The 22,392-nt window shown below is 30.7% G+C and overlaps 2 protein-coding genes across 4 annotated transcripts in view; one reads left to right on the forward strand and one right to left on the reverse strand.

The window, feature by feature from the left end:
* Nucleotides 1–2,295: 2,295 nt before the first annotated feature.
* LOC132724910 (geranylgeranyl transferase type-1 subunit beta-like) lies at nt 2,296–5,959 on the reverse strand (the record flags this gene model as incomplete). The annotated part of the gene is made up of 5 exons (XM_060709895.1): nt 5,819–5,959; nt 3,854–3,978; nt 3,311–3,378; nt 2,816–3,004; nt 2,296–2,354 (listed from the first exon to the last, which is right to left on the reverse strand). Coding segments are annotated over exons 1-5 (560 nt in total), but the record flags the coding sequence as incomplete, so codon positions are not given.
* Nucleotides 5,929–22,392, forward strand: part of LOC132724909 (uncharacterized) — a 64,583-nt gene continuing 48,119 nt past the window's right edge. For 2 of the 3 annotated variants that reach the window (XR_009624977.1, XM_060709892.1), the window contains exons 1-15: nt 5,929–6,014; nt 8,304–8,777; nt 9,412–9,632; nt 9,882–9,952; nt 11,757–11,898; nt 12,926–12,990; nt 14,597–14,753; nt 15,030–15,125; nt 15,711–15,910; nt 17,114–17,236; nt 17,849–18,000; nt 18,333–18,444; nt 19,222–19,329; nt 21,562–21,708; nt 22,056–22,253. Coding sequence is in view for 2 of the 3 variants with exons in the window: in XM_060709892.1 (XP_060565875.1) it covers nt 8,338–8,777; nt 9,412–9,632; nt 9,882–9,952; nt 11,757–11,898; nt 12,926–12,990; nt 14,597–14,753; nt 15,030–15,125; nt 15,711–15,910; nt 17,114–17,236; nt 17,849–18,000; nt 18,333–18,444; nt 19,222–19,329; nt 21,562–21,708; nt 22,056–22,253 (2,232 nt within the window). In the remaining variant the exon portion in view is untranslated. The remainder of the gene's footprint in view (nt 6,015–8,303; nt 8,778–9,411; nt 9,633–9,881; nt 9,953–11,756; nt 11,899–12,925; nt 12,991–14,596; nt 14,754–15,029; nt 15,126–15,710; nt 15,911–17,113; nt 17,237–17,848; nt 18,001–18,332; nt 18,445–19,221; nt 19,330–21,561; nt 21,709–22,055; nt 22,254–22,392) is intronic. The other variant, XM_060709893.1, reaches the window with a different exon arrangement.

The raw sequence follows: 22,392 nt of genomic DNA on the forward strand, positions 1-22,392 counted from the left end.
TTCAAAGTAACACACCGTACAATCAAATTGGCAGACAGCAGTTCAAGCGTCGACAGCTGTACCAGTATATACATGTCGGCGCACGAAACACAATTGACGGACAGTCAGTATTCATCTATATTAAACATATCCCAACTGTGTTCAAGTAAATCAATGTTATGGATTTATAGTCAACATCCAAAGGAGCATGCTAACAAATTTCTGGCCCTGTGCAAGCTTTACTTCACGTGAATTTTGACTGAAAATAACCACACTATCCGATGAGATGCGGCATTTTTATTTTTAAGTCACAAAAACCTATATTTTCTCCTGATAATAAATTCTTTTATCATACAATTCGTAAACGTCACCATTTCGTCATTAAATATTCCAAACCATACCTTCAAAAATGCTTTTCTGTTAAAGTTATAGGGTATTTAAGTTTGAGTGTCATCAAAATTTTAGTAACGTCATCAGCCGTTCGCCTCTTTTTAATGATAACATCGACAGCCATTCATCGGCAAGAATAAATAACGCTGAAAGCCGTTCAAGGAAACATTTTTCAATGGATAAATGGATAATGGTGTCTCAGCTAAGATACAACAAATAATAGCCCGTCAAGAGAACTCAGGAACTAACTAACTAACTAACTAACTAACTAACTAACTAACTAACTAACTAACTAACTAACTAACTAACTAACTAACTAACTAACTAACTAACTAACTAACTAACTTACTAACTAACTAACAAACTAACTAGCTAACTAACTAATGAACTTACTTACTAATTAACTTACTTACTAACTAACTAACTAACCTACTAACTAAGTAACTAACTAAACTAACTAACTAACTACCTAACTAACATATTTTTTTACACAAAAGTGTTAGATTTCATTTCTCAAATGGGATTGTAGATACATAACATATGCCATCTCGTTGATTGTTAACCTTTGAAAAGTCCGAATGTCTTGATAAAGAAATATTTATCAAGATGCGTTAATGTTTCGCCAAGCTTTAATCAATTTCGCTAAAACATTTACACTGTATCCTTTGAGAACACCAGTCTCTGAAATATTAGCAATTTATGTTTAAGTTTCTTTCTTCCCAGTGTCGTCTGTTGCATTCAAAATGATTTACAATCACTAGCTTTATCAGAAGAAATAAACAATTATAAACAACATGAGTTGTACTCTTCAAATCTCAAATGTAAAAAAATATATTTTTTATTACATACACATCCTGTGTTGTCATCATTTAAGAAATTACTCTTTGTAATGAAAACGAACACATTTCAAAACTCTCTAGATTCCCATACCTGTCTGTAGAATAAGAAAACAACTAAATAAACAGAATCATACGAAAATCATCGTGAAAGTACCGCACACCTCTTTATTATAATAAAAGTAATAGCAAATAGGTTACTATTATTACTCGTAGTATCAAGTGTATAATATTAAGTGATTATCAGGCCTGAAGCAAAAAGTTAGAAATTATTTCTTATCTTCAATTATTCAATTTAAATCGTCATCTTTGAGTTTATTACATTATCAAAGACTCCCCTTCTTTGAAAGATAGTTAAATAGATATTGCATGTATTTAAATTCAGTTGGCCCGTCAAAGTTTATTGCACTGGTGGGACAAATATTCATATTTAAATATCTTTTTATGGTTATGTTTTTCTTAAATATTGTTCTGAATTGAAATGAATATCGCCACGCATTTTCAATTGCACGAAAGCATGTTTGTGTTTGTTTGGTTTTTTATTACTGATGTCAAATTCCTAAGTCGTACCAGTTGACTACTTCATGCGTGTCTTATCTCCAGTTATCTCAGCAGCATAGACAGGAGGAAGTCAATAGAGAATCATAGCTACGTACGGTAATGTGGAAACCAACACAAATAACAGACAGTAAACACGAAATTTAGTTCGCACTTTATGTCCACCAAAATTTATAATATTGATAGATAGATGAACTTTATTCATACAAAGGCAATATGCCCATCAGTCTACAGTAATAATACAATCAGCAGATAAATAACATCAATGGCATGATATAGCATGGTATACATAAAATAGGTCTATTAAAAAGTCAATTCTTATTCATCATAACAAATCTAGTGTATAATATATATGATTGTATAATATTTTATTCTAGACTATATAGTTTAATAGCACTGTAGTGGTGAAGTAAGCAATAAACAACAGCAGCTTTTCATAATATTTTATCATAGACGTCATTGTTAACACCGACGTTGAAAAAACAATAAAACAATAATTTTAACTAATGTCATTTAACATATAACATATTACATGAGGCGCAAGTAAACAAAACGCATGTCATCTTCTGAAGGTTCACACACTGGACGAAACTGAAATACAGATAAATATAAGCTGAGGTATAAATTTATAACTTAAAATTTGAGGGCACCAGTTCTTATGCTTGAAATCCATAAATCAATGGATGAGGGTGGGGGCACAGAAAAGATTATTAATGTACTACATGTACATATATAAAGAAGGGCAATAATTCTACTAAATTAATCACAGAACTATGCTCCAAGGCACTTGATGACAAAAGTTCTGTGGGAATTTAACAAACTTCCTTAAGAACTGTCAGAATTTCACACAGAGTGTCATCTATATATTACATAGGTGAGAAAAACGACAACAAAATAAAACAGTGTCATACATGCAATTTTGACTAAAATAAAGGTTGTAAAAACGAGGACAATATTCTCCATGGTTAATGATGTCAAAAGTTTTCTGAAAGATTGAGTGCAAATCTATTTAACCAACTTGTTTGCAGAAAACCAGTACAAAAAAGAAGAACTTGTGTATATAGTCTTGAAATGGTTAAAGGAACAAACCTTCCATCTTTTTGCTGTAAATTCCGCAGTGCCAGCAGTATGACCTCTCTGTTGACCTTTGATAAATCATCACCAAGTATCAATAATGATGCTAGAGCTGTATATGTCATAGCTATATGAGCACCATCATACGGAATTCCTTTCTCTTTATTCTGAAATATGTCATAATTAACCAATTCTAATACAAGCAAGCTTAGTAAACCAATTATGCTCTTTTTTTATAAACAATGTCACTTTTATAAATAATTTGCTTTATTCTAAAACAAGCTCATTCTAAAAACTAAATTCATGCACAATATAGCTGCCGCAATGAGTGTTACCTTAGACAATTAATTCATGATTAAAGGACACTGATATATAAATGGTGTCACAGGCAACTTACAAAATATTTTATTGCAAAACTAAATAACTTCTATGTAAGAATTTTAATAAAGTTATAAAAATGCAAAAGATCTGACCTTTTTAGAATCATAGGGATTTCCCATACTTGAACAGCCTCTAAAACCACAGTGATTAATGTTGGATTCTGAAATAGTAACATGTTTACTTTATCTCTCATTCTCTTAATTAAAGGTTGTGTCATTTAAATGTAGGTAAACTCAGCACAGAAAAACACTAAACATGTAGTTGCCCTATATTGTTTGTAAAGGCTTAAAACTCTATGTTTTTATCAAATTATAATAATTGATTTGGGTCACTTTATTCATATAACAAGAGCCACCACAAGGGAGACAAGGGAAAGAACATTATGGTGAAGGGCCAAGTTCACATTAAAATTATATAACATGGTAGTTTTTGTTATAAATGTTGTTTTTATCAAAGTATGAATCAAATCTGCGAATTAATAACAAATGTATAAAAATGTGTCTAAATATGAAAGCATTCTCTTAAAAATACAAAGGTTATGATCAATGTTTAAAGTTTTTGGAAAACAACACTAACGACTGTAATATTATTTCAATTTTTTTTTCAAAAAAAAATTAAAACAAACTCTATGTTACCATCATTATTAGGTAGGACTTGTAATGAATATATCCAGTCTATAATATCATTCTTCTCCTTCTCCAGTACATCTAATGCATTGAGCATATCTAGTCCAGATATTGCAAAAAATGCTATTGTCATCCTGAAAAAATATCAAACTATATCATTTCTCTACATCTTTTCTCTACATCATTTATCTACACCTTTTCTCTACATCATTTCTCTACATCTTTTCTCTACATCTCTTCCATACATCTTTTTCTTTTCTCTACATCTTTTCTCTACATCTCTTCTCTACATCTTTTTCTTTTCTCTACATCTTTTCTCTAAATCTCTTCTTTGTATCTTTTCTCTGTATCACATATGTTTTACTTCTACCAATTAACAGAATGTAATAAAATCTTTAATTTATAAGGAGACTTGAGTAAAATAAAAGTATGAAGTTTGACTTAGTGAAATAGAAAGCTCAAAGAGAAAGGTTATGTTCTTTTGGTTGGGTTTAAAGTTGCACCAACACAGAAAAGGTACTATAGCAACTTTACAGCTTTACTGGTGGTGGAAGACCTTGAAAAAATAAACAGCATTATCTACCACATTCAGTAAAATAATATATCAGTTGTTTTCAAATTAATTTCCTTGTAAATTCTGTACTTAACTCTCAATATAAGTAAAAGGCAATAATGAAATCAGTATCACTAGTTTACGAACATTTTCACAAAATATAAATGGATGCAGGCGGATTATTTTTATGTTTGCCAGTTGTTAATTACAGTCAAGAAGCCACAGGGGGTTAAAATTTTATATTTTAATTGATCAAAATTATTGTCGATAATTGTTAGTTGGAAGGGGTACATAGAATCACCAATCAAAGGATTAGTGTCACCATTTACTGTATACATATATATATGTCGATTTTATTCTGATGAAAAGCATTTTTTATTCAGCTTTAACTACTTGTGTATATAGTTTGACATAGATTATAAAAATAAACTTGTGTGAAATGTAATTTGTGTAAATGTTGACTCTTTAGGTTTTTTTCAGGTTGTACTGTTATACGTATATATATTTCTATGATGTTGTTTGTTCACTGAGATCTTTTGTATTGTGTTATGCTTTTATGTAAATATCATTATTATGCTAAAGAAAAGAATAAATAATAGGTTTAAATTTCCAATATCTTGTCTTTAATTGCATGAAAATGTGTGATAAATCACACATTTAGACCCGCGATAATTGACGTGCCCATTATACAATAGCTATTGTTCACTATATAAAATAAATTCGCCGAAACCACTACCTGTTTTATTATACGGGGAAGTCAATGTCCGGGCTCGCGAAGCGGGCCCGGCCTTAGCTTGCCCGGCTATGGACTACACGTGTATATTTAAAAGAAAATCAAATGAAAAACAAATAAAAAATATATAGAATTCTATACCTATCAATTAAATTTTCAGTGTCAGTTCTAGTTAGGCGCAGCCATTTACAATGTAACTCAATGATAAAAGACGGGAGTATTCCGATAACGGAACAAATCTCATCTTTTCGGATAAATAATAAACGCCGAGTGTTCCGAGTGAAAACGGAAGCGGTGCATGTAATACCGAATGACACCTTTAAAACGGAAAGAATGAAAGGAATTTTTAACGACTTCCCCGTTTATAGGCTTTGCCTAATTTCATATTATATTATAAGATCAGTTCGACGAACTGGTAGTTCGACAAAACCACTCCCACCCCATCTATGAAATATCAGGTTATAAAATCGGTCTGTCTTGCAGTCGAAATATTGAGACTAGGCTTGCCCAAGCTTAGGCTTTTGTTCTTTAAGACTGTGAAGGTCAATTTGGCTATACCTTCTTTCAAGTTCTTTGATCTGATTTACTTGTGTCATAATTGTGAAATTTTCCAAGTCCTATCTAAAACTTAGTCGTTATATACAAAAAAATATTATTTAGTTTTTTCTAGCGACATAATTTCATTTACCTGCTAGTATCTAAAGAAGAATATCGCCCAGGCAAAACCTGTAGACATCTCTGGAAGAATTTTATATGTTTTTGCCTGAGAAATTTGTCATAACTACGGTCATAACTGGGCGCAGCCATTTTTGGTGTTTTGTAAAATAAATGTGTTGTGACCTTTACTCGATACACTTTTTACGACAATTTTGTTTACAGTGTCGGTAAGTCGATCCCACTTACGTTAAGTAATATTTGTTGTGGTGAAATAGTCGTGGAAAAAATGGATATTTTTTTGTAAAATCTACGAATAGTCGCACAAAAAATGAGTGAAAAATGATCAGTTTTATGTTTTTTCTTCAATAAATTCAATTTATTGTCAAATGACATATTAAATGTAAGTGGAATTTGGTTTTCAGTACAAATTATTTGGGCAACTCAACTGGTACAATATTTATACTCAACATCACTAATTCCGCGTCATCACTTACCTCGCGGTAATGGCATATTTTCATGTGGCCAGTGTTAAAATTGGTCAGAATTGACATATTTTATTCAAACACCTTAACAACAAAGTTTTTGTGCAAAATAATTTAAATCTATAGATTTTTACGTAAAACTGAGCAACATTTTACAAACTTCTGCAAAAAACAACAATAGTCCATTAAATTTGTGCATACGTCTGAAACAATCATCATTTTCTAAATGTTCTTGTTTGTTAAAAAAATAAATTTTGAGTTACAATGTAAAGATTATTTTAATATTTAAAATTATGCAAAATAACATAAAGAAATTATAACTGAAACTTGAAAAAACTGAAATAAAACACCTTTACCGCGAGTTAAATGATGACATACTATTTTCAAAATAGCCGACACACGGTCTACATCTGACAAATTAAAACTAATTAAGATTGAATATATTGTTGTTTCCTTGTGTCATATAGCAGAAAAATGACTAAATGATACAGTTTATGACAATTTTTGTAGTGTGAGTTTATTGTTTGTGTTCTTTACTGTTTTAAAGTGTTAAGTACCGTGACCTAAGAGGAGCACAGTATATATTGAAACTTAAAAAAGTTAAAGGAAGTGGCTAGCCGCACGGGCCCGTACGGCTAGCCAAAAGTTCTAGCCATACGTGAGTCACGTACGACTAGCAAGGACACACTGTATCGGCTAGCCATACAGCATTTTCAAAATTAGATGGAAGTCGAAAATGCATATGTTATTTTATGACTTTAAGCGAGGATTTTAACCTGGAAACAGCAATTGTCTTCGTATGTTTACTTTTTAGAGATTAATCGCCTTGTTGGCTACAGTAAAAAAAGTACAAATATCGATCTTTGTCATCTCAAGACGTTTAGAAAAAATAGCGTTTGGTCGCAGTTAAATATAACATCAATTGAAAAAGTTTACAAAATGTTAATGATAATCGGTTTTTGTTTCATTAAGTTTAATTTTCGACACCTTTAAAATGAAAAATTGTGGTTTGGCTCTGATAATTGCGTCAATTACCGACAGTATAGAGGTTTGTCCATCATTAAGGAAATTTTGCATGTTCCGTGAAACGCATTTTGAAATTCTATTGTCAGTCCCTGGGTAGGCTTTAGTTAAGGCTTATTTCTTGATTGTGCTTTTATGTTCGATATTTATCTACTGTATTTGAAAATTATAATAATTTTTGCTTTTCAAAGTTTTTTTTTTCAATGTTCTTTTTATTTATTCCACTCCGATTATTTATTCGATCCATGTGCTTAATGAACAAAAATTCACCTTTCATACAAATAAAACTACAAATCATAATCATGAGGCACAAAATAACAGATGCATGTTCGACATTCATGTAAGTTTGAAAAGTGACGTACAACTAGACAATACAGTGAGTCCTGGCTAGTCGTACGTGACTCACATACGGCTAGAACATCTGCCTAGCCCTACGGGCCCGTACAGCTAGCCACTTCCAAAGTTAAAAGGTCAAATTTCTGCTTCAACTATTGATTTTTATTGTCTGGATGACACTGTCACACTAGGGTTAAAAATCGCACAAATGTGATTAAATGGGAGTTAAACCTACAGGAGGCTGATGCTCTACCTTGACATCACATAAGCCATAAACCAACATGCTATTTCTTTATAACTTTGTAAATTCTCAAATCCTGTATACACGTAGTTTTGGGAATCGAAATGCTTAAATACTGTATTACATTGTGATTGCTGTCATTATGTGTAGCATTGGGAATGCTCTTCTCCTGTGTGACCTTTGATATGCTCTTGTCCTGTATAGCTTTGTGAATATTCTAGTTATGAATAGCTTTAGGAATGCTCTAGTCCTGTTTAACATTTGAAATGCTCTAGTTCTGTATAACTTTGGAAATGCTTAAGTTACAATGTATGTATAACTTATTGAATGCTGTAGTCTTGATTAATTTTGGTAATGCTCTGATCCTGTACAGCTTTGGGAGTTCTCTAGCGCTACAGTGTTTCAGGAATGCACTGGTTTTTATATATTTACAGGTTGAAACTCTACTGATTATAAAAAGACAGCAAGATGAGCAAAAGATCTAAGTTGTCTAAGACGAAGAAGGAGACTTCAGAGGATATGGCAAAATATAATGCAAAGTCAAAGAAATCCTCTTTAAAGCACAATAGTGTTTTACCTGTAGTGCAAAGTCAGGCCATGGCACTTGATTCTGGGGTGTTACCTGTAGTGCAAAGTCAGGCCATGGCACTTGATTCTGGGGTGTTACCTGTAGTGCAAAGTCAGGCCATGGCACTTGATTCTGGGGTGTTACCTGTAGTGCTAAGTCAGGCCATGGCACTTGATTCTGGGGTGTTACCTGTGGTGCAAAGTCAGGCCATGGCGCTTGATTCTGGGGTGTTACCTGTAGTCGAAAGTCAAGCTGAAGAATTACTAGATTCTGCAGGTTTCTCTGTCATGAGTCAGGCACATGATCTAGATTCTGACAATCCAATAGGATATGGAGCTAGGTAAATTAAAATATTTGTTTACAACTTATTTTTACTTTATTTAACTCTTTGTAGAACATTTGGGTACTCAGATGAGGTATATATTATTAGGTTGTACTATCGTATGTTCCAGGTTGTGACTGTCTTGTTGCCAGTTATTGCATTATACAGCATCTCCTAAACCACCAAACCTGTTGTATTTATATCATAAAGATAGCAGTGGATAGCACTTTGCAAAAATAGAAAAATCATACCAGATGACTGAACAAGTATATTATTGTTGAACTGTTTCAGAAATTGATGTTAATGCAGGATTATGTCATTAATGCTAAATTGTTACATCAGTTTCATCTAAATTTTCCTTATTAGTATGAATAAATGACACTGTGTAGTGATTTGACGGAAATTGTGAGATTTTGATAAAAAAAATACAGCAGGAAGGTAAATATAGATACATGAGTGACAATAGAATCTGATAAATGCATTCTAATCCTCACTGTTTTTTACATATGTGATATAAAAAGATAAAATACCAAATTATTTATTCTCCTGCAATGGCAGTATTGAATAATGCAAGATAATTATTTTGTCTTACATAAAAATCACCATATACTATTATGCACAGTATTTAAAGATTTTCCTTCTTTGTGAAAAGATCAAAGAAAAAGATGCCGCCGCCACCACCACAACCACCTCCACCACAACCACCACCACCTAAGTCACAACAGATGTCAGCTCCTGTACCACCACCTGTACCACCAGTGTCTAATCAGCTAAAGACCACAGCTTCCATACCACCAACACCAAAGATAACTGCCAGTGCTTTAGAACTGGAGAGGAAGAAATTAAAGAAGCCAGATGAAATAAAGAAACAAGGTGAGAATTTATCAATCAAGTAATTTTTCCCTCAGTGTTTCTCGTAATACTAAGATTATACATTGTATAAAAGCATCTTTCTATTTGATGATTTTAAAAATCTCATTTTGAAACAAATTTTGATAAAACAACAAACAACTTTCTCAATGTTATGTCATCATTAGATTTTATTTATTATAAAATATTCATGTAAAATATATTCATGTAGTTTTAGTTGATGTTATATGCATTATCATTTTTCTGTTCTAGTCAACCTGGAGCGGTCAGATTTTTTTGACATTCACCAGACTTACACACATATTCCATTATTGGAAGCAAGGGTAAGTTTTAAATATGCAATACATAGTTATGTTTTCTTCTTTTAAGCATGTGTTAATTTGGTTTTAAACAGTACAAAATAATTATACAGTCAGGACTCATTACAACGACACTGTTGGTTCCCAAAAATATGTCAGTATATCGAATTTGTCAGTTTATTGAATTTCATCATTCATCATGTAATGATATGCTTATTCACTGGTATTTGAACATTATGTATTTATATCTATAATAAACATCTATAATGAAAAACATTTTGTGTGTATGTGTTCACTTTATTATACACATTACATATCATACACATAATACATCATAATAACTTTATTAAAATAATAACAACTAAAATGGTTTTAAAGTGCGCATCGGTTGAATGTTAAACTAACGCTCACTTCTGAAGTAGCGTGAGTGCATTCAGTAAGCTGCGAAGGGAGCGTAAAGATTGACATGAAAATAATAAAACTTTATAATATAAAAAACACATACAATGATAGAACTTCCTTTATATGAATTGATTTCGTTTTTTGTTCAAAAGTTAAATTAGTCCGTTGACGTTTAGTTGAAGGTTCTGCAATTATTTTAATTAAAAAAGTCACAAGTTGGCAAGTGTAACAAAATTCAGCTGACAACAACACTTTGGTATTGTAATAAGGTATAACAATCAACTGACCAAGCTACAATACCTCTTTTAACACCTTGCTGCTTTTGTTCACGGCTCTATGACATGCGCGCTTGACTGACCAAGTGTCAGTTAAACGGGTACTGATTGTATAGAAAATAACACGTTTGGTTTCCCATTGTATTGTGTCGGAGTCGGAATACAAATTTTCCGTTATAAAGGATTATAATAATGTTGAAAAAATTTGGTTCCCACCAATTTACTGTCGTTATTTGAATTTGTCAGATGTATTGAGTCCTGACTGTATCTTGGTTAAAAAATTAAAGCAGTAGATAATATAATTTTATAATAAAAGTATGGTACATGTATTATGCTAAAAAATTGATTCATAAATAATGTGTGTATGTATTTGTGTATTCCAGTGCATGTGTGTGTACTTGTGTATACAAGTGTGTGTACTAATGTGTGTTTGTGTGCCTTTGTGTACATGTATGTTAATGTGTTTGACTAGACGTGTATATGCCACTGTGTGTTTACTTGTGTATGTGATAATTGTCATTGTGTTTGTGTGTACTTTGGTATGCCACTGTGTTTTTGTGTTTGCCACTGTGTTTTTGTGTATGCCACTGTGTTTTTGTGTATGCCACTGTGTTTGTATGTTGTTGTGTATGCCAATGTGTACATGTGTATGCTAGTGTGTTTGTGTACTTGTGTACACCATAGTGTTTATTAACTTGTGTATACCAGTGTTTTTATGTGTATTTATATTATTGTGATGTAAGTATTATAATGCTGCCAGTGTAGGATAAAAGTCCCAATATCCCTGAACTGTCTTCATCGGTTCTACTTTTTCACCATCAAGGGGCTATGAGTCTTTCTCCCAGCTTTCACTGGGTTTTTGGATGTTATCTCCAAAACATCAGATAAGGGGCTTTGATTGATGGGCATTTGCACCTAGAATATTAGTTGCATATAAGTTAACATTGTCAGTGTTACATCCTTTAATTGTTGTTCTTTCTTCTATTTACTTAAGCATCATAGAATGATTGTAAAGGATGTTATATATCAACACTTTACCAAACTTTGTAGCTATCTTTTTTCTCTTTTCTGAGGTAAATTTCTAGCATCATATTGTAAACATAAGTAAAGTTAGCTGTCAACTCTAATAGCCCTATGTTTATATCTTTCAGGAGTCTCTTAGAATGTCAACTCTAAAGACAGAGGTTATTTCAATAAGCTTTGATGGGATTGAACAAATGTCAGATGGGTTCCTATTTAGTTTATTTCATTGTAAACTTAACCTGAGTACAGTGAAATGGATCTCCTTAACAGGTAACTCATTTGTTGCGCAAGAAAATATATTTTATGTTCTAACAAGGATGATAATTGTGTATTAGAGCTGACAAATCTAAGATAAAATATGTTGCTTCTGCCAAATATTTAGAAAAAATGCTAAATAAATGCAAAATATAGAGAAACAGTGTGTAGTTACTGTAGTAACTGGCCATTATTGAGAAACAATGGGTAGTAATTGCTAGAAATACTGATTTAGCAATTTGTAATAATTGGCTATAAATGAGAAACACTTTTAAATAAATGGCATTTTAATTGTGAACAAATGTGATTTGATTTGTATAAAGGTAAGTTGACAGTAAAAAGGCTTAGAAATTAGTTAATACATAGGTGGTTAGAAAAGCATACAAATAAATCAGATAATTTAAGCACATTTGAAGTCAAATTCATTCCATTAAAAGCTTAAGTCATACCATACCTGATATTTGCAGGAGCTATTGTTTCATTTTGTTGTCTTAGTTTTTGTGATATCTGTCTCACTTATGTTGAAAGAAGAAAGAAAAACAGTAATCTAAATATATATATTTGTATATTGTAGGATGTTATAACATGACAGCAGTAATCTAAATATATATATTTGTATTTTGTAGGATGTTATAACGTGACAGCAGTAATCTAAATATATATATTTGTATATTGTAGGATGTTATAACATGACAGCAGTAATCTAAATATATATATTTGTATATTGTAGGATGTTATAACGTGACAGCAGTAATCTAAATATATATATTTGTATATTGTAGGATGTTATAACGTGACAGCAGTAATCTAAATATATATATTTGTATATTGTAGGATGTTATAACGTGACAGCAGTAATCTAAATATATATATTTGTATATTGTAGGATGTTATAACGTGACAGCAGTAATCTAAATATATATATTTGTATATTGTAGGATGTTATAACGTGACAACAGTAATCTAAATATATATATTTGTATATTGTAGGATGTTATAACGTGACAGCAGTAATCTTAATATATATATTTGTATATTGTAGGATGTTATAACGTGACAGATGAAGGTGTTTACTGGATTTCTCAAACTTTCACAAACATTAAATCAGTAAGTGGTTTTTTATATGCATTCCTGAACCTTACATCCATAAGTAAACTAAAATCTGATTTTGATTGTGTTTGCTTTTTCAAACATTTCACAATAAAGTTTTTCTTTTGTTTTACTAAACCTGATATATCTATAAATTGTTGCAATTAACTTGCTTTCATAAGCCTTAAAGATGAAGTCTTGAACCTCAAATCTGAAAACTACAAGTTTTATCTGTTAACATGGTTTCCTATACCTCAAATTTGAAACCTGTTTTTGTTTTGAAAGCTTAAAATCTCTATATTTTTTTTGCTTTCTGCAACAAATGGGCTTTTGTTTGTTATCGCTTTCCAAAACTTCAAACTGACCAGGCTTTGTTTGTTGTAGCAATCTCAAAATACAATATCGGAAGTTTTCATTAGCTTTCCCTCACCTCTAATACATGAGGTTTCATTTGCCGTTTCTGTCCCAAATTTCAATAATTTAGTTTTCTCGTGCTTTCTTGAACTGGCCATGAGTTTTTGTTTGCTTTCTCAGGTTTGTATTATGATGTTTTGTATGATGTTGCTTTCCCAAACCTTAGTATTAGAAGTTTTCTCTTGCTTTATCAAACCTCACACTCCCAATGAGTGTGCTCTGCATACAACACCCTATGTCAAATGTCAGCCTCGTCATTCATATCATTTTATTTAAGAAATGTTCAGTTTACTATCCAGCTAGTGATGCTGCTCCTCAGACAGTTTATGTTTTCATTATTTTCCAGTGAAACTATGTACAATCATTGAAATGTTAATATTTTTCATTAACAATGCCCAGAACCACAGATAATCTGGTTATATACAATATGGTATCTACTGGTGACATATTTAAGGTACAAATATCAAAACACCATGATAAATATGAACATATGATAAATATAAATATATGATAAATATGAAAATATGATAAATATAAATATATGATAAACATGAAAATATGATAAATATAAATATATGATAAACATGAAAATATGATAAATATATGATAAATATGAACATATGATAAATATAAATATATGATAAATATGAACATATGATAAATATGAATATCTGATAAATATGAAAATATGATAAATATAAATATATGATAAATATGAAAATATGATAAATATAAATATATGATAAACATGAAAATATGATAAATATATGATAAATATGAACATATGATAAATATAAATATATGATAAATATGAAATATGATAAATATAAATATATGATAAATATGAACATATGATAAATATAAATATATGATAAATATGAAAATATGATAAATATAAATATATGATAAACATGAAAATATGATAAATATGAACATATGATAAATATAAATATATGATAAATATGAAATATGATAAATATAAATATATGATAAATATGAACATATGATAAATATAAATATATGATAAATATGAAAATATGATAAATATAGATATATGATAAATATGATAAATATAAATATATGATAAATATGAACATATGATGAATATAAATATATGATATGAACATATGATAAATATAAATATATGATAGATATGAACGTATGATGGATATAAATATATGATAAATATGAACATATACTGTGTTTTCAGATTCAGTTATCAGGATGTAACAAGATAACCGAGAAATCTATAAATTATTTGAAGAAACTATCAATGCAGGAAATTATCCTTGATGGTACAAACTGTGGGGTATTACCACTTGATGTAAACCTTGGACAAAACTTTCAGGCTAAACCTCATGCTCCAAGTATGTTAATACAGTCAAATTTGATATATATAATGTTTATTATTGTAACACAATGTAGCTTTGTGTATATATTATAGTATATTTATAATTTCATAAATAAAAGGATGTTATGCATCTTTTACACTACATAATTTGATAGCTGTATATTAAAAGAAATTCTATGTGATATTAGCTCTTTATATAGAAAGGAATGCCTTTGTTTTATTTAATTACAATTTGTTGATGTCGTTTTATATAAACTGAACTTTCCATATGTTTGTTATTATATATTTTCAGGTGTAACTTTCAATGGCTGTCCTATGATGTCTCCAATGTTATCTGAAGTAAACAAGGAATCAGGCTACAAATCCTGGTCACCCGGCAACTTTCCAGGTAACTTTATACAACATTAGGAAAAAAACAGCTAGACATCAGTTTAGAAAAAAACATGATATCAAAGCAAACTGGTGACCATATAGTGTTATAATTTATTTCCATTTTTATCTATATTTTACTAATCTTATAACTGTATTCCTAGAAATTATTTTGTCCTTTTTATGTAAGTGCTTTTTATGGTAGGGACATTTCCGCGAATATGTATAGCTGCGAATATGTTATTGTTTGGTAAAAGTACTATAGCAAATAATAAATATATTGATAAACAAATATCAATTAAATCTTAAAAAACAAATCACTACTGTACATTTGAAAAACCTTTTTCTCACCCATAAATGTTTATCATAAGAAGTCTTAATACTGTATTTTATCTCAGAATTTCATTTTACTTTAGGAGATACTTATTTTATTTTGATGTGCATAAATCTGAATATCAAATGCAATTTTTTGAATATTTAATGTATTAAGTAAGAGACAATTATATTTTAATTACCCCTAATTACATTTTTGTAGTGTTCTCATTTTCAATAGTATTACTACTTATTTTCACAAAACATTCAGTAAGAATATTGTTTATTGCAGCAACTCTAAGAAAATTGGTGATATTAACTCCAGAAAACCTACCATGGAATCCTCTAGCTATACTGACCAATGGTCAAGATATCACTGCAAAGTCTGGCCTGTTGTATAAACATAACTGGACACCTTTCAAGGACAACAAGATCAAAGATGTCAAGTCATCAGCTGAAATATTTAATGTGTTTCAGATTACAAGAGGAAAGGTAAGTACTTTACATCTAGTACTTCCCATGGTGTACTCTCCATTGAGTACTTCATTTCAGTACTGCACATGGAGTACTTTACATTGAGTACTTCCCTTCGAGTACTTCACATGGAGTACTACACATCAAGGTTTTTCCATTGAGTACTTCCCATTTAGTACTTCACATGGAGTAGTTCCCATTGAGTATTTCATATTGAGTACTTCCCTTTGAGTACTTCACATGGAGTACTTCACATCAAGTTCTTCCCATTGAGTACTTCACATGGAATATTTCCCATGGAGTATTTCACATGAAGTACTTCACATTGTTTACTCCATAAATATAAATACAAACATTCTGCAATGTATGTGATTATATTGTTTTGCTTGTAAACTTGTGATTGTAAACTTCTGCTTGCAAACTTGTGATTGTAAACTTCTGCTTGCAAACACTTGTCTGTGACTACAAAGCCCTGCTTACAAACACAAATGAAGACATTATTCTTAAGAATATGGTGCCAAAGATAGAAATAGTCCTAACAATGTCCTGACCTTACACAAGAGTATATAATAGTCCTTTAAATGTCCTGACCTTAAATAAGAGTATATAATAGTCCTAAAAATGTCCTGACCTTAAACAAGAGTATATAAGAGTCCTAATAATGTCCTGACCTTAAACAAGAGTATATAATAGTCATTAAAATGCCTTGACCTTAAACAAGAATATATATTAGTCCTAAAAATGCCCTGACCTTACACAAGAGTATATAATAGTCCTAAAAATGCCCTGACCTTACACAAGAGTATATAATAGTCTTAGAATGTCCTGACCTTAAAAAGAGTATATAAGAGTCCTAAAATTGTCCTGACCTTAAAAAGGAGTATCTAAGAGTCCTAAAAATGTCCTGACCTTAAACAAGACTATATAATAGTCCTTAAAATGTCCTGACCTTAAACAAGAGTATAATTATATTAGTCCTAAAATGCCCTGACCTTACAGAAGAGTATATAATAGTCCTAAAAAGGCCCTGACCTTAAACAAGAATATATATTAGCCCTTACAATGTCCTGACTTTCATCAAAAGAATATAATAGTTCTTACATTGTATTAACATTAAACAAGAACATGATGGAATAGTAACACATAGGTATCAGATGAGACTCTAAGGTTATTTGATATGAGCGTGATAATATTTAGTAATGTATTTTTGATTATTTTCAGGGTTTGACAGAGTTGATCATGTCTCCAGGTAGCATTGTTATACTACCCTACTATCTACACAAAGATATGCCGAAAGCCCCAGCTGCTGAACTGGCATATACCATAATATCAATCTTGTCTAAGGTCAGTTTCTTATAATTACGCTGAATATGAAAATATATAGTATTATATAAATATGAATTTTTTATACTTGCAAATTAAATAAATATGTAAATTTATGAGTTTAGTTACATTCTTTATTTTATCATTATAAAATGACTGTAGTTTTGTTTGTGTACTTGTCACAGTATGATGACTGTAGTTTTGTTTGTGTACTTGTCACAGTATGATGACTGTAGTTTTGTTTGTGTACTTGTCACAGTATGATGACTGTAGTTTTGTTTGTGTACTTGTCACAGTATGATGACTGCAGTTTTTGTTTGTGTACTTGTCACAGTATGATGACTGCAGTTTTGTTTTGTGTACTTGTCACAGTATGATGACTGCAGTTTTGTTTGTGTACTTGTCACAGTATGATGACTGCAGTTATGTTTGTGTACTTGTCACAGTATGATGACTGCAGTTTTGTTTGTGTACTTGTCACAGTATGATGACTGCAGTTTTGTTTTGTGTACTTGTCACAGTATGATGACTGTAGTTTTGTTTGTGTACTTGTCACAGTATGATGACTGCAGTTTTGTTTGTGTTCTTGTCACAGTATGATGACTGCAGTTTTGTTTTGTGTACTTGTCACAGTATGATGACTGCAGTTTTGTTTTGTGGGGGATGAGTGATAGTAAAGACACTATTGACTATGAGCAGACAGTAAAGAAAATGCTGGAGAATGTAAACAAGTATTTTAACAAGTGGATTGACAGACTTGATGGGTCTATACGTACAGCTATCCAGTATGTATCTTATATATTCATATACTGCTGTATCTTGAATTCTGCCATATTTTATCAATATTGTGTATATTTACACTTTGAATAATATTCTTTAACTGATAAATCTGTCAGCAATATATATATATATATATATACATGTAGGTAAATACATGTAGGTAAATAATTTAAGCAGTAAGTACATTGACAAACTTTATTGCACTTCTTCAAGCCAAACAAACATTGACATAAACTCCTCACACATTTTACTGACTATTTGTTATCCTCTTTCAGGCATAAATCTTGTAACAGACCTAGAGTTAGGGTTATTATGATTTTATATGAATAATTTTCAGTACAAACTGGAGAATGGCAGCATTTAACTATCTTGAGCAAGATTCCCTGTCACAGGGTGAGAAGATGCTGCGACACATGAGGTCATTGTTAAATCTTACAACCAGTTCTTTTGTAAGTTTATTTCTTATCTTGTCAGTGTTTCACACTTATTATATTCTCTCTTACTTTGGTGTGTTGTGTCACTTTTCTAATATGTGTACACCTTAATTATAAGTATAGAGACTCTTTTGTAATGTATATTTGTGCATGCCTTACTTTTTGTCCAATCTATAATTAGAGAATGCTTTAATCTACAGTCACCTGATTTGGTCATGACCAGAAGAGGGCCCATATAAATTAAGAAAACAGGTGATCTGATTTGGTCATGACCAAAAGTGGGCCCATATAAATTAAGAAAACAGGTGACCTGATTTGGTCATGACCAGAAGTGGGCCCATATAAATTAAGAAAACAGGTGATCTGATTTGGTCATGACCAGAAGAGGGCCCATATAAATTAAGAAAACAGGTGACCTGATTTGGTCATGACCAGAAGAGGGCCCATATAAATCAAGAAAACAGGTGATCTGATTTGGTCATGACCAAAAGATGGCTATATAGATTGGGAAGTCTGGTGGAAACTGAAAAAAATTTTTTTTTTAACTTTTGAAATTCCATAAGTGTTATTTATGAATTTATTATACCTGTGTTTGCATTATTCATGCACTGTTTATCTTCCCATTTCCCACTACAGTTGTGAGTTACTGCTGCTGATGTTAGATGACAGGTTTATATAAACTATTGTTTGTTAATATTGATGTTTGTTAGTTAACTTTTTACTTTAATTGCTATTTCTTACAGTATTTGAGTATTTGTTTGCCATTAAGTTGTTTTATATTTTGTATTACAGAAAGTTGGTGAGAAGTTGACCTCATCAGATTTGAGATTTCTGAGTGAGATAGTTGAATTAGATGAAACAAAATTTCCTTGGAACAGACAAGCAATGATGAGTGGAAAAGTTTGTACCATGTTTAATTTGTTTAACTTATCCCTGATGATCAAATATGTTACTTTATGATTTTGATTAAATGTATAGAAAACACATATAAGACGAATAAATAAATTTTGAGTTAATGTATAACATGAATGCTTACACAAACCCTTTTTGGTATTGAATTATGTATCATTTCACTTTGTAAAAGTTGAATACAAAAATTAAAATGTATGATAGCACACTTCATGTAGAAGTTAGAATATAGTGATAACACACTTCATTGATTATTGTAGGTGTTAGAATACATTGATAACACACTTCATTGATTATTGTAGATGTTAGAATACAGTGATAACACACTTTATTGGTTATTGTAGATGTTAGAATACAGTGATAACACACTTCATTGATTATTGTAGATGTTAGAATACAGTGATAATACACTTCATTGATTAATGTAGATGTTGGAATACAGTGATAACACACTTCATCGATTATTGTTGATGTTAGAATATAGTGATAACACACTTCATTGATTATTGTAGATGTTAGAATACAGTGATAATACACTTCATTGATTAATGTAGATGTTAGAATATAGTGATAACACACTTCATTGATTATTGTAGATGTTAGAATACAGTGATAACACACTTCATTGATTATTGTTGATGTTAGAATATAGTGATAACACACTTCATTGATTATTGTAGATGTTAGAATACAGTGATAATACACTTCATTGGTTATTGTAGATGTTAGAATACAGTGATAATACACTTCATTGGTTATTGTAGATGTTAGAATATAGTGATAACACACTTCATTGATTATTGTAGATGTTAGAATACAGTGATAATACACTTCATTGGTTATTGTAGATGTTAGAATACAGTGAAAACACACTTCATTGGTTATTGTAGATGTTAGAATACAGTGAAAACACACTTCATTGGTTATTGTAGATGTTAGAATACAGTAATAACACACTTCATTGGTTATTGTAGATGTTAGAATATAGTGATAACACACTTCATTGATTATTGTAGATGTTAGAATACAGTGATAACACACTTCATTGATGTAATGTTAGTATGTTAGAACTATAGTTGATAATACACTTCATTATATGTAGTGTTAGAACAGTTAACACACTTCATTGATTAATGTAGATGTTAGAATACAGTGATAATACACTTCATATTAATGTAGATGTACAATACAGTAGATAACAGTGAAACACTTCATCGATAATGTAGATGTTAGAATACAGTGATAACACACTTCAAATTGATTATATGTAATGTTAGAATACAGTGATAATACACTTCATTGGTTATTGTAGAGTTTAGAATACAGTGAAAACACACTTCATTGGTTATTGTAGATGTTAGAATACAGTTGAAAAACACACTTCATTGGTTATAGATGTTTAGAATACAGTAATAACACACTTCATTGGTTATTGTAGGATGTTAGAATATAGTGATAACACACTTCATTGATTATTGTAGATGTTAGAATCAGTGATAACACACTATATTCGATTATTGTAGATGTAGAATATACTTCATTGGTTATTGTGATGTTAGAATTACATGAAACACACTTCATTGATTAATGTAGATGTTAGAATACAGTGATAACACACTTCATTGATTATTGTAGATGTTAGAATATAGTGATAATACACTTCATTGATAAATGTAGGTGTTAGAATACAGTGATAACACACTTCATTGATTAATGTAGATGTTAGAATACAGTGATAATACACTTCATTGATTAATGTAGATGTTACAATACAGTGATAACACACTTCATCGATTAATGTAGATGTTAGAATACAGTGATAACACACTTCATCGATTAATGTAGATGTTAGAATATAGTGATAACACACTTCATTGATTATTGTAGATGTTAGAATACAGTGATAATACACTTCATTGGTTATTGTAGGTGTTAGAATACAGTGATAACACACTTCATTGATTAATGTAGATGTTAGAATACAGTGATAACACACTTCATTGATTAATGTTGATGTTAGAATACAGTGATAACACACTTCATCAATTATTGTAGATGTTAGAAAACAGTGATAATACACTTCATTGATTAATGTAGATGTTAGAATACAGTGATAACACACTTCATCGATTAATGTTGATGTTAGAATACAGTGATAATACACTTCATTGATTAATGTAGATGTTAGAATACAGTGATAACACACTTCATCAATTATTGTAGATGTTAGAATACAGTGAGGAGCTGAAGAAATCAAGTATAAAACTGACAACAGTGTCTGATGTGCAAAACAAATGCAAGTTTAAAGGCCTTCCTGAAAGAACATATACAAATAACGTGGCAAAATTGTTGTCATATTCAACACTATGGGTATGTTTACACGTAACTTATTTTTAGGATTTAACTTTATCTTTCGTTACTGTCAAGTAATTCTTAAGCAAATGAATGCTGCTTGTATAGGTGAGTATTCCTTTGTTACTGTATCATATATAACATGTATATGTAGCATCCCTCTCTGAACGTCATGTGTAATATTCATATCAAATAACCTGTTGATATTAAAAGATGTTATGATCAAGTCTTGTATAGACATGTTGTATGTTATGTTTGTATAGTTTCATGAGTTGACATTTGTTTTGTTGACAGGGACATAGTGTTTACTACCATGTATGTTATGTTTGTATAGTTTCATGAGTTGACATTTGTTTTGTTGACAGGGACATTGTGTTTACTACCCTGAGTTAGAGACTGCACCAGTTGTTACAGATTTCCAATTCTTAGCAGATATTATACAAAAATTGATGTTTACATCTGCACCTCAGACATGTGACATTCGTTGCCTTGGAGACAAAATACCTTGCTGGAAAAAACAGGATCTAAAAACAGTTTGGCCTGGAGCATCTGATGATGAAATTGTAAGTCATCGATTGCTTAGATTATTGTTAAATATCCTTCAAACCAGCAATGTTTTAAAGTGAAAAAGAAACAGTTTGGTTCGTGTCATCATTTCTTACAGGTCATACATTACATGTATAATGTTTGCGGTAACTTATA

The sequence above is a fragment of the Ruditapes philippinarum genome, unplaced genomic scaffold (assembly GCF_026571515.1).
Source record: "Ruditapes philippinarum isolate M1 unplaced genomic scaffold, ASM2657151v2 ctg2869_1_1_1_1, whole genome shotgun sequence".
Lineage (NCBI taxonomy): Eukaryota > Metazoa > Mollusca > Bivalvia > Venerida > Veneridae > Ruditapes > Ruditapes philippinarum.